The 13,421-nt window shown below is 33.1% G+C and overlaps 1 protein-coding gene across 1 annotated transcript; it reads left to right on the forward strand.

The window, feature by feature from the left end:
* Positions 1-2,540: 2,540 nt before the first annotated feature.
* LOC143058960 (uncharacterized) lies at positions 2,541-11,719 on the forward strand. Its single transcript, XM_076232436.1, has 4 exons — positions 2,541-2,730; positions 3,841-3,988; positions 10,484-10,688; positions 11,362-11,719. The coding sequence occupies exons 1-4, from the start codon at positions 2,621-2,623 to the stop codon at positions 11,673-11,675; spliced, it is 777 nt and encodes a 258-aa protein (XP_076088551.1). The 5' UTR covers positions 2,541-2,620; the 3' UTR covers positions 11,676-11,719.
* The last annotated feature ends 1,702 nt before the right edge of the window (positions 11,720-13,421 follow it).

Consider the following 13,421-nt stretch of genomic DNA (forward strand, 5'->3'; position numbering starts at 1 on the left):
CATTCCCCATTTCCATTCTCAATATTATTAATTGTGTCATATTAACCTATTTACACGTACATGTAACATTAGAATACTGACTTCAACTGTTAAATAACTTTATAATTACTAAAATTACTAAAATTTGAAAATATGTACTTCTCCTTCCGTATGCCATGTTTTTTGTGTCAATTCTATCTTTCCATCAGGTCCCTAGTGCACTATTTTGTTCTAAGTGCACTAAGGAGGCCCTTTCAGTTTACGGTATCTGTACCTGTAAATACCGGAAAAGGACCTCCCCAGTGCACCAAGAAGAAATATTTGAAAACAAGTCTATAATATTTGCGCAATTAAAAATGATTGTTTTATTGGCGCAAATGAATGTTGCAGTTTTTACAATAAAGTGATGCAAAAAAAAAGGAATTGGCATAATTAACTTGTGGCGCAAATTAATTCTTTTTTAGCGAAACTGGATATCGGCCTTCAAAATATTGTGTGTACACAAACAAAACAGTATTCATCTTTTACGCAGTCTAGCCGGAGAATAAAAGTTTTTGCAATTTGTGTAGGATTTTAATTTTAGAATTTAATGAACAAGTAAGAAGATCGTTAGACACCTTAAGTGAATCGGAAAATGAGCTATGCACGATGAAAGGGAAAAATTTAGTGCGTCGATAAAAAATTTAATGGATGCATGTGATAATTGTAAAATGTCAAGTCTTTAAATAACATCCATTTGTAGAACTGATTATTTCGATCCTTCAAATATGTGTAGAATAATAATAAAAAAAAATATATTATTTAGTCTCTTTCATATAAATACTGTAGATTTGTATTTGATCATCGATTGCAAACATAACGTCCAGTGAGAAATATTTCATGTATTCGTACAAAGAACAAATCAACTTTTTTTAGAATACAATTGATTGGTTATTTAGGTAAATGATTTGCGACAGAATAAGTGGAACTTGGCCAGAACCTTACCTCTAAAATAAAGAAATATAAAAAGGGTAGAGTTATTTTTTAATTCTGTATTTTACTCATAATTGACTTAAGCACTTTTTACAGTAAAAAAAAACAGTTTTAACACCGACAGCAGGAATCACAAGCGACGCTGGTTCCATAGATATCTTCAACGAATTTTTATATACCCCTGGCAGTTTTCGGTTTATATCAGACTCTCACATTGAGGAGAACAAATACCATGGATGTGTCGTCTTTTTTTTAAATACATTTAGATATGAAACATGTACTTCATATTAAGCCTCATTTATAGAACATTCTTTATAATTTATTGTGTCAAGGAAATATTTGGATCAGAGAAATGTTTGGCGGAGGAGAGAGAGAGACATAGAGAGCCTGACTTATATCGCGGTATTTGGTCTCATGTTATTCATGTCAAAATGTGATTGAAGGAAACGTTTCCCATTCGTTTTATATATATTCCATAATGATATTAGTTAGAGATTTAATCCAATCCAAACTAATAATTGTTTTTTTTTATCCCGCATCTTTTTATAATAAAAATCACTTTAACTCATAACTATAATAATTGAAATAACTTTCAAAAATAAAACCCTAACATACGTGTATATCAGACGCTTAACAAAACGATATACCATACGATTGGTGAAACGCTAAACGATATCACACACCATACGATAAACGAAACGCTAAACGCTAAACCGTACCATAAACCATACGACAAATAAAACGATTAACGATACCATGAACCATACGTTATACAAAACCATCAACGGTGACATTTACCATACGATGAACGAACGATGAACGAACGCTGACCGAACGTTGTACGGACGCTATACGAATGATGTACGAACGATGACCGAACTCTATACGAACGATTACCGAACGCTGTACGTACGATTCCCGAACGAAATAAGTGTTAACTTTTACGTTACAGGGACTGTAAGATCCTTGACCTTAATTTCATGGTTCATTAGTCAGTGTTTAGTTTTCTTGATTAAGTCTGCTTCTTAGAAATTATAAGCTATAATTATAGGTCAACTATACTTAGTGATTTATTGTTAGGTGTACATTTATTTCTTGTTTTGTTTACATGTATATGACTTTGGCCTCCTTTTCTTGGATCACGTTGAGTTTATGTGATAGTTGTAGTAAACCTTTATATTTAGGACTATCAACATAGAGGATGGGCAGGACTCTTTTCGGGACGTCGGGATCGGGTGTTTTTGACCCTTTCTGGATCTGGAATTTCTTTTTTTCAAATTCCGGGATGTCTGGATTTTATTTCTTGTTAAATCGGGATCTCATGATTTCATGTTTTTAAGCCCGGAATTTCGGGATCAGGCCCCCTTTGACCCCTTTAACATAATCTCAACGATAAGTAAAAAACGCAAGATATTTAAGCGTGTGCACTCTTGTCGTAATTTGAGAATTTTTAATTATTTGATAAAAACATTTATCGAAATTGGCTCTTTGTTAATACTATTATATTTTTTTGTAGCTCATCCCCTACCATTTTATTTTCCTTATGTAAACAGAAAGTCACAACTTTTTTTAATTTTTTTTAAAGGGATCACGAAACTTTAATCCTGTTCCATATCAGGCTGATCATTTTGGACATAAAATCCATCTTGATCAAAATGAAAAACTTGTGATGTTTGGTGTTACACATGTTATAGCTGTGGACGGTTACAGTGGTAAAATTGTTGGTTACACGTCCATGCCAGTTAAAAATAATATAACTATTTACGAAGACGTGTACAGGTAAGCAGAACAATTGTCATAGGCCGAGTTCACTTGAAACTTAGTCCTCTACAGAGTTTCAAGATTACAATGCATCACGTGAACGTACTCGAGGTGCTATTCGGAACAACTGCAAGTTACTCTGGGGCAATGCCCTGCCTCAGCATAAAAAAGGAAAAAATCTGATTGGTTTGAAGACATTGAAGGTTTTCTGGAGTTGACCCTGGCTCAGTGAGGATTGAAACCTGGGTAAGAGCGTGTTAACCCGAGAGGTTCCAGTAAACTCACATTGTTGAAAACCCCGAGTCAGTAAAGTTAACTCCAGAGTTTCAAGTGAATTCGGCCCTAATGTAACAGTATATGACTCTAATGGGCGAGTGCACTCAAAACTTTCTAGTAAACTTTATTTTCTCGGGTTTCAACTATTTCAGTTTACTTCAACCACTCAAGTAAACATTTCGTACCTCACCAAGCCAAAGGTTGAACTCGAGAAACCCATACATGACGTCAAACCAATGAGATTATTTAATTTGTTATACAGATTTGTATAGAGTTGTTCCGAGTAGCAACTCCAGTGCGTTCACATGATACTCTTGAAACTCTGAAGTCTTTTCTAGAGCTTCAAATGAACTCCGCCCTAAAGCCTTTAATATCATTCCCATATTCAGTTCATAACATTTAGTAACAAACCTAAACTGAAAGTCTAGCTTTTTCTTATATAGTCTACTTGAGAACTTGTTGATACAGATTGAATTTCTACCTTTTTTCTAGTTAAATGAATACATAATCTTTAATCCAAGTCGGAAGAATCGATTTCAAATGTATACTTCTTACTATTTCCTATGTCTTTAAAATCTAACAATATATTGATACCAGGTAGTGATTATTTGGCACGAATGAAGAAATTTAAATAACAAATCATGTCTCAAATTATTTCAACAAACTTACATTTTATAGCATATAAAAACACAATGTCCTATTGTTGTAAATAATTTCGTCTGTACAATGGCTTTTGTTTCATTACCTGAAAATAACATATTTTCCATACATTTTTTCTTACCTCGAGAAACAATAAAAAGTAATTAATTAGTAAATATGATTATGGCTTTTTCAAAATATTATCTATTCTAGATCAGCAGTGTTAAAGTATGGGATGTGGGATCAAATGAGAGTTGATCATGGCAAAGAATTCTTCCTCTGTCTTTACATGCAAGAAAAAAATGAACAATACCGCAATCGCAGAGAATATCAACCTTATTGTCAGACCACATCCATCAAAGTGAGTACACAAAATAAATACTAAGGCGTGTGACCACAGCTCTTATCTTACCTCCTATACCTTTCTAGGAATATGATTGCTTAAACGCGTCCAAATTCCAAATGGGGTTTCGAGCTTCGCTCTCACACGGTGGGTATGGTTGTCCTGCGAGAGAACGTTCTGTGCTGGTGATTCGGTCCTGACGGGTGCTGGTGATCAATGAAAAAATGTAAACAAAGACAAAAATGATGATTTTTGACGTTTTCACTCATAAAAAATGGAAGAAAACAGTTGAGATTTTTCAATTTTGTTTCTTATGGCTTCATATGTAAACCATTAAAAAAATTACCCTCTATATAAACTGTTTTAGTAAGCGTAACACAAAAATGCTCATTTTCAGAAAATCTAGAACTGAAAAAATAAAACAAAAATGATCATAGAGTCCGCTTTCTATACCGCAATCCACACGACAAAACTACTTTGTGAAAAAACATTGCAATTTATTAAAATTTAGCATTTTCTCAATTTATTCATGTCCTGATACTGTGCTGGTGGGTCCTGTCATTGTGCTGGTGGGTCCTGATACGGTGCTGGTGATTTTGCATAAGAAGTTGGTCATATTTGAAATAAATGTTACAAAATCAATAAAATTTGGCAGATAATTGTTGTCAATAGGATCTATGACTCCTATTTTAGCTCTTGTGCATCCATTTGGCTGTTTAATATGTGTTTTCAAATGATCGTAACTTGTATTACATAATTATATAGAAGGGCAACATCTTTCGTCCAATATCAGATAACAATATATAGTATTTAAAATAAGAATAGTTTTATTAATATATTAAATGCCCCTTACATTGATGCTTCAACAATGATCAAAGCCCATGCCGCATAGACATTTTTTTTAGCGCTCCGCATACCCCTCCCCACTTCCACCCAACCAACCCTCCTCATTTCCTCCTTCATTGTTACATTGGTGTACCAACACAACAATTTATCACATAATATAATAGCACAAAGACACACATTATTGAACAACGAATGCTTGCAGGTACTGAAAACTAGTTCAAAGCCGCATTTTCAACAAATATAAACCATGTTCTCATATACAAAAAATTCCAATCGTGTCGATTAAAAAAGTCTCAAAACTTAAGTTCACATTTTAATGTTTGATGAAGCAGAACTTTAAAAGTGTGCAGTGAATCTTGTGCTCACAACAGTTATTGTCAGAATTATGTTTACATAAGACTTATAAAGGAATTAAGAAGGTACCAAGAAATATTTTACCGTTCAATTTAATGATCATGAATGGAAGGAAATGGTACGGAAGTTTACATAGGACAAAAAGAAATTGATAGTATTTTTTGGCGAAAGACTTAAACTCTTCTTTGCACTATATAGTACAGCTCTTCTATAAAAGCATGATTGACTTGCTTGCTATGTTTGCTTGGATGTTTTGAGGTAGGCGGAGTTTCAATACATACTGGGATTTGATTGGACAAATACAAACTGACAGGAATTGAAGTTAATGTTTATTGTCCAAACAAATTCTAGTTTATAGTAAACAGACTACTAACCTGTCGTTTACAAACATCCAAACAATCATAGCAAGCAATTTGATCAATGGTTTGCTTTGTATATATTTATAGAAGAGCTGTAAATTCTAAAAAAAAATTTCTTGTTGTCGTAGATGGTTAAATCCTCAACAAAATCTCAATAACTTTGTGGAACGAATAAAGGTTTTAAATCAAATTTTCGTGGACTTTTTAGCTTCCACCCTGACGAGGCATGTTAGCTGTTCGTATGCTGTTGCACCTGACGCACGGAAACTTTCACATTTCCATCTTCTTTTCTGAAATATTTTTCCCAGCTCATACTTGACAGGATTTTTATCCTAGTAAAAGGTGTAACCAATGAATTGAACACAAGTTAAAAATTCCACAATACTATATAATTCATTTTATGTGTCAATTTGTTCGAAAAAGTCGAAAAGAAGACAGTTTTTTTAATGTCATGATTATCTGTCGCTTTCTAGATCTGTGCTTAGCATTTATTTCAGATGACATGGACTCCTCACCCTGGTGACCCTGCTGCCTTTCATAACTTTATCCGTATACATATATTAATAGATAAACAAAAGGCTGCAACGGGTATTTTTGTATTTAAAATGATTCGTTGTAACGAGAATATTTGTGGTGAACGGAAACTGTGAGGGTCAAAATCTTAAATTGCTTATAAATGTTGCTGGACCCAGTTTCGTTATCTGATCTGAATTTTCTGAAATGTGCAAGGTAGATAGACATTGGCCTTTTGATTTTTTTTACTCGGTAAGTTTTGCCCTAATTGCTTGAACTTTTGCAATATTAAAGCCGATTTCAATGAGTGTGTAGACAACGGGAATATCTTTGGTTATCTTGCTTGCTGAACAGAACAGTCATTGTTAGGTTATGTAAACTACCCTACTTTAAGAGTAGACTAGTCCGACAAATGACACATCTTTCTGTCTGTAGGACCAGGCTACTTCGAAAGGAGTAGTATACCTTACCTAACAATGACTTCACGGTTTAGCTAACAAGCAAGCTAACCAAAGATATTACCTTTGCCTACATACTCAATGGAATCGGCTGTAACTAAAAACTGGAATACATTTTAACAGACAGTGGTCGTGTTTGTTGATGAATATTGTTTTTCCTAGATTCACTCTTGAAAAATCATTTGGTAACATTTGATCAAGTAATTTCAGAAAAGATCTTTTTGTAATTGCGGACGCCAAGACAATACATGAACCTCACACGACCCCTCGACACAGGTGAGCTTATATATGATCTTATAGCGATTCGGGTTGATAACCAGTTGAAATTAAGCCAGTTTTTTGTGTGTGTAGATTTGTATTGTTTTAAACTGTTATGACCTTTTAGAGTTAAATGTAGGTGTTTAATCTAAGAATTTCTTTTTTAAACTTATATACTTGTTTTATACTCAATTGGTAGTATGAAGCTACGAGATATTTTAATTTTTGAAATTGAAGGCACAATTAACAAAGCAAACGGTAGTTTCAAATACTTTTAAATAGATCTTTAAGGATAATGTACCCTTGTGTTGATCCCATGCTAAACATAACAAAAATCTCTGTACAAAGGTTATCTCGTCTTCATTCTCTGACATATTCTAGTCTGCCCTTTCATAAAATAGTGATTTTTTTTTAGTGTTCTATCGAAATTTCGAGAAAAAAAAATACCTGATAACCGTTCAGACAAAAAAATTATGTTGAAAAAGGCTTACAGATACAGCAAGTGATTCTTTTAAAATGCAACTTTTAAATCTTACGACAAGCTTAAAACTTTCACTGTAATCTCGCTCTAACTTATCCCCCCCCCCCCAAAAAAAAAAACAAAAAAAAAACAATCAAACAAACCCGCAATACTATTGTCATTCTTATAGTCAGCACTAAATTGTTCACAAACAAATGTGTTTTAAGCTGCTAAAGACATATGATTCAAACGCTTAGAAAGTCCTTTGTTCTATATTTTTGCTCTCTATTTTTATGCAAAACCTTTTACATTTTTATTTTATGGGTTATTGTTGAAGGTCGTACGATGACGTATGGTTGTTAACACATACTTCCTTTGGTTTCTTATGGAAATTTGTCCATTGACAACAAACATACCACATCATCTACTTTATATATGTATTGTATTTGGTGATCTTGCAAAATGATCGTAATCCCGAAAATCGTAAAAATATTTTCTTATCTTAAAAGGGTGCAAGAAGGGTTCCATTAACAGGCCAATAAATAAGATTACAGTTAATTTAATAAAAAAAAAAATATAGGGGTATTTTTTCTCTCATAATAACAGTAAACAGATTCACAACACTGTCAATTTCAAAAAAGCAGACAACAGTTAATTAGCCAATAACAGTACAGCATCAATGATCTTGAATATATGCCACTTTTAACTAAAATATAAAGGCACAGAACAAGGACATAGGAACACAGAACCAGGACCGTTTTTCTTATCACCAGCACAACGTCAGGACAATTCCGTTTACCGAACTTACACGACTTTTGCGATATAATATTGTTGTAATATACTTTGCATGGTTTTTATGACGCATCAGAGAAAAATTAAGCAACAAAACAGTCGTTTTATTGCCGTTCTGATACAATGTAAACAAACCCACCAGCACAGAATCAGGACCCACCAGCACCTGACAGGACCAAATCACCAGCACAGAACGTTCTCTCGCAGGACAACCATACCCACCGTGTCTCACCCCATATGGAATTTACTGATCCCCTATATATATATTAGGTCACTAGCAAACTATGTAACTAATATTATATTGGTTAGCAATACAGCCTGATACAGTATATACCACCTACATGTACATGTAAATATATACATATCCGGAAAACAAGTTATTTCAATAAATTTTAGATCAGCAAAGAATTTATTCCTTTGAACAAACTTAAAGTGTATAGCACATAAAAACGCGGACGCTTTTAATTAAAGGCCGTGCTCATATTTACTGTTTAAGAAAGTCATTGAATTTAATTCTAAGGATTGAGTAACAATACCGATAAATCATTTTGATGATCCAATACCTATTATTATCTTACCTCCTATACATTTCTAGGAATATGATTGGTTAAAAGCGACCTCGTGGAGACCGTGTATATTCAATATTAGGTTAGTAGGGAGGCGGGGCTTATTTCAATATTAGGTTAGTAGTGAATTTGCGACTTAGGCACTGCTTGATTATTTCAAATATTGAAAGTTCTTTTTAATATTGTTATATCAAGGTTGTTTATTATAAATATCTATCGTTTACATTAGTTTTTTTAGTGCATATCAATTGAAGTAGGTTCTTAAAATTGAACACCTGAACACTTTAATACAGAAATAAGGAGATGTGTTATGAAAGCAAATAAGACAACTTTAGTCTAAATTCAACACATAAAGATAGTCGGTAAGATAAATTCGTTACATAGTGTGCTAGTGACCTAATATGATATATACAGGGTCAGTAAATTCCATATGGGGTTCGAGCTTCGCTCTCACCCCATATGGAATTTACTGACCCTGTATATATCATATTAGGTCACTAACACACTATGTAACTAATAAGCTTACTGTTTGGTAGATTATTATAGACTCTATACATATATGATATTATATATACACATCTCCATGCCCTATATATTATGTACTGTAGTACGACGCTAGATTAAAACTGACGAGGAAAGGTAACACACGGCCACCGAAAGCTTTATTACTGAAGCCAAGGTGGTCGTGTGGTCTAGCAAGACGGCTACAGTGCAGACGATTAGGTGTCACGATATCTCAGTAGCATGGGTCCGAATCCCGGCGAAGGAAGAACAAAAAAATTGAGAAAGCAAATTTACAGATCTAACATTGTTGGGTTGATGTTTAGACGAGTTGTATATATATATATATATATAAATAAATAACAATGAAAAAAATGTAGCATGTTTGGTAATAGCACAACAATCCACCAAAGAACAAACGACGTGCATATTTATTAACTAGGAACTTTTACAGAAGTTTACAGCTCAATTTATTTATATGAGGACCTTTTCCGAATGTACGGATCGATGAACAAATCCTAGGTTCAACATGATAAAAAGAGGTCCATACATAACTATTGACTAAGTAGAATTTCATAAATATTGTAAGATGATAATATTGTAATGTCATTGACACGGATGTCACTATTTTTGCACCAAATGCAGGCAATATCAGAAAAAAGTAACGTCGAATCAATGTCAAAAAAGTCATCTATATTTGGACACAAGCGACTAAATGAAGCAATATGAAACTTGAAAATTCAGACCATATGCAATGTAAGCAACGAAAAACTGATATGACAGACAATAACAAACTAAAACCGTTTTCGTAATGAATATACACGACATAATTTTTCAACGGCCTTGCATGTTATGTTGTCTGCTGCTAGGGAAAACTGTCCAAGCAAAATTAAACCTTTTATCGAATGACAACTACAAAAAGTCCAAACACTTCATCTCTAAATTTCGATTGATTACCGTCAATTATCTGCATTATATAATACCCATTGAACATGAAAGAACCAGCACTCGATCCATCAGCAATTCCGATGCAACAATATACTAAATATCAATTCCCATTAATGTTGCATTGTAAATTATTGCATAGCAATATAATAATTTCCACAGAAAGTAACCAACAGTTAATGTGCAAAAAATCTTAAAAACTCATGACGTCACCAACGACAAAATCTTAGTTAAAACCAATTTTTACTTTCAAATATTATATTGATATACAGTAACAGGGTTATTGCATGAATATTGGGGAATATTGTCCCTCGTAGAACATAAATTATATATCATATTAATGGCACTCGCAAGCTCGTGTAATACAGAATTATACTTGGGACAATATTCCGAATATTTATGCAATAACCCTATATTATAGTGACTGTTATAAATTTATATAATGATATGTTCTTTCACAGAATCACAGAGTTGAAAGATTGTGGGTTGAGATAAATAACAGACTAAACTTTCCAATTAAAAGAGCAATTGTTCAGAGTGTAAACGAAAACAGGATCGATCTGGATGATGATATAGTAAAGTATTGTGTTTCATCTTTACTGTTAAACTTGTGTCGCATCGGACTGAAAACAGTAGTCGAGTCATGGAACGCACATCCAATTCCAGGTATATGAAAATTACTGGTCAGTGGTGACGTCTTGTAATGAAATTGTAGTTTGATTTTTTTTTTATTTCGTTATTATAAACTGTGCTTTGATGACCTCCTTTAAGATTTACCGAACGCATGAAATTCCCCTTCTTGTCTCGCTGGCGACAAAAGCCGCTGTATGCGAGACATAGGTTTGCTATCCAGCGTCGGCGTAATAAACTTTTTGTATATATATCAATGTTTCATGAGGTAGAAGACTTCGGTTCTTCATATCTTGTAATTCTGTCAACCATATATTAATGGTCTGTGGCCCAATTTTCATTCCTCATGGACCTTTGCATACATTGTCTGGGTAAAAATGAAACCTTTTTTGTTTGGGGTTTCATGGGTTGTGTAATGATCTGTAATGTAAAAGTGCCAAAGGAGAAAAAAAAAACATGACAGATAAAAGAAAGTCGGGAACGCTGAAAAAGATAACAGACGGAGAAGTTATGGGAACTTTATTGACTTCATATTCATTTCATAGTTTTCCAGACCTATTCACATATTTCAAAGCTTGAAAAGTTACCGATTCAAGAGGCACATCCTATCACCTTGTACAAGTATAAAAAGTCCCTCCTCCCCTGACTTAACCAAAAGATCATTGCAGCGTTTCATTCTCATTTAATTATGAAGTCTTTCTTTGAACAGGAAAGGGGAAGCCGAACGAGTTAGCATTACTAAAAGCACACACAGGTGATATTCCACCGGAATTGCTTCCATCTGGTGGAGATGCAGCTGACAGCTATATGAATGATATTGGGTCAAACTTGAAGCTACCGAGGGATTTTGCCCCCAATCCTTTTCAAACAGAAGATGATATGCTGGAATGTGAAAATACCTTGACAATGAGATATCCAAATCTTCAATTGTTAATTAGTGCATGTTTGAATAACAACGACAAACCTTTACAAGATGCAGTAGAGTACATAATACAAATAACAAAAAACATACTGTCAAGGTAAACAGGAAAGTACTTTTTGGACGCATTAAATATGTACAAATTGCCTTTTTAAAGTTTTTATTGAAATACAAGCATAAATGCATGATAACACAAATGGACATTGATCAACAATGTTATACGGTCGAACCATCAAACTATCATTAATGAATTGTTGTCTAAATTTGTTCAAATAAAATTGAACAAATACAATTATAGAAAAGACAGAAAGATCATTTTGCTTACTTTTTCTTCAATTAACATCATTTTCATCTTCTCTAAGATTATTTTACCTGATAATGTGACAAGAGAACACACTGTAATGCAATGCTTAAAGAGAGTTAATGCACATTAAACAAAACACATAAACTCTATCTCTTTAAGATTTTCACTGAGTCTACTAGTTTTGGGAAGAACATTTTTTTTTTAGCTGTATCTCAAAATATGCACAATTTGATTTAAGGGTTCTTAAATCAAGTTTGACCTGTACCCCAATTTTTTGATAATATAATTTCATCCACAAAGGAGTAGGTCCGGTAAGCGCTGATTTTGGCCTCAAATTTCAGGTTCATCTAACGAAATTTTTTGAACACTTGTAAGCACTAAAGTGTTTATTTCAATTGATTCGATTAGTTTATGTGAAAGATTTTAACTGATTTAGACTCATTAAAAACGATCTGATTCAAGCTTAAATATGAAACATCTATCAAATATGCCAAAAAACGTCACTTTTCAGAATGGTTTTTTATCAGAAATGAATGTGGCCGCATCCGTGTTCATCCTCAACCTTTATATATGTTTTATATTATCATCAAATACAACTTACATTTCAATATAAAGAATGAACACACATGCGGCCACTTTCATTTTAGACGGAAACCGTCTAAAAAATGACCAAAATGCTAAAATTTTGAAGATTTCAGTAATTTAGAATGACTTAATGATGCTAAAACGCGATATTTGTGCATTGTATCGTCAAGAACAGCTCATATTTATGTAGCAGAAGCATTTTAATTTCCAAAATATAGCTTAAAGATTACATTTTCATAATTTTCTAAAACTGCTATATTTTGGGGCCAAAAAAGGGGTCTTAGTGAAGCTACTCCTTCACTATTTAATGTTCAATATATAAAGGTGGGGGTCAAAGGTATAGATTCAGAATATGTTGGAAACATTTGTTATACACTATCCGCACTATATGAAGGACAGTAACTGTGTCTCAAACAAATGTTTACCTGACTTTTTTAGCTAGTGCAACAGTACATGTATGTGTTTTTTTTCGGTGCATTACGTTTGCTCGCATTTCCATTACCGCATTTATTTGACAAGTAAACTCAGATAAAATACAGGTAATAATACTTATTTATTTATCAACTTGTTGAATTATTTACAAGTATCAGTAGGTACCCCTTCCGTTAGTCTTAGTCTCCAAAGGCATCTATTTTGAAAGAATTCAATCAGTAATATTTAAGGAAAAATACAGGTAACAATACTTATTTATTTGTTAATTTGTTCACTTGTTTACAAGTATTAGTACCCTTCCGTTAGTATAAGTCTCATAAGGCAGGGAGAAAAGAGAAAAAGCTGCATATTGTTTTCGATTTTCAGATACAATTCAACAAGTCAAAGGTGATAAAATGCAAAATTTTAAGAAAATCTGTGATATAGCCCATTTATTGTAACTTGACCTTAAGCTATAACGGAGTTTAACTTGGTTTAAGAATTCAATATATGATTTGAATTAATAAAATATTTTCAAAATTAATAATTG

This window comes from Mytilus galloprovincialis, chromosome 14 (genome assembly GCF_965363235.1).
Source record: "Mytilus galloprovincialis chromosome 14, xbMytGall1.hap1.1, whole genome shotgun sequence".
In the NCBI taxonomy this organism is placed as follows: domain Eukaryota; kingdom Metazoa; phylum Mollusca; class Bivalvia; order Mytilida; family Mytilidae; genus Mytilus; species Mytilus galloprovincialis.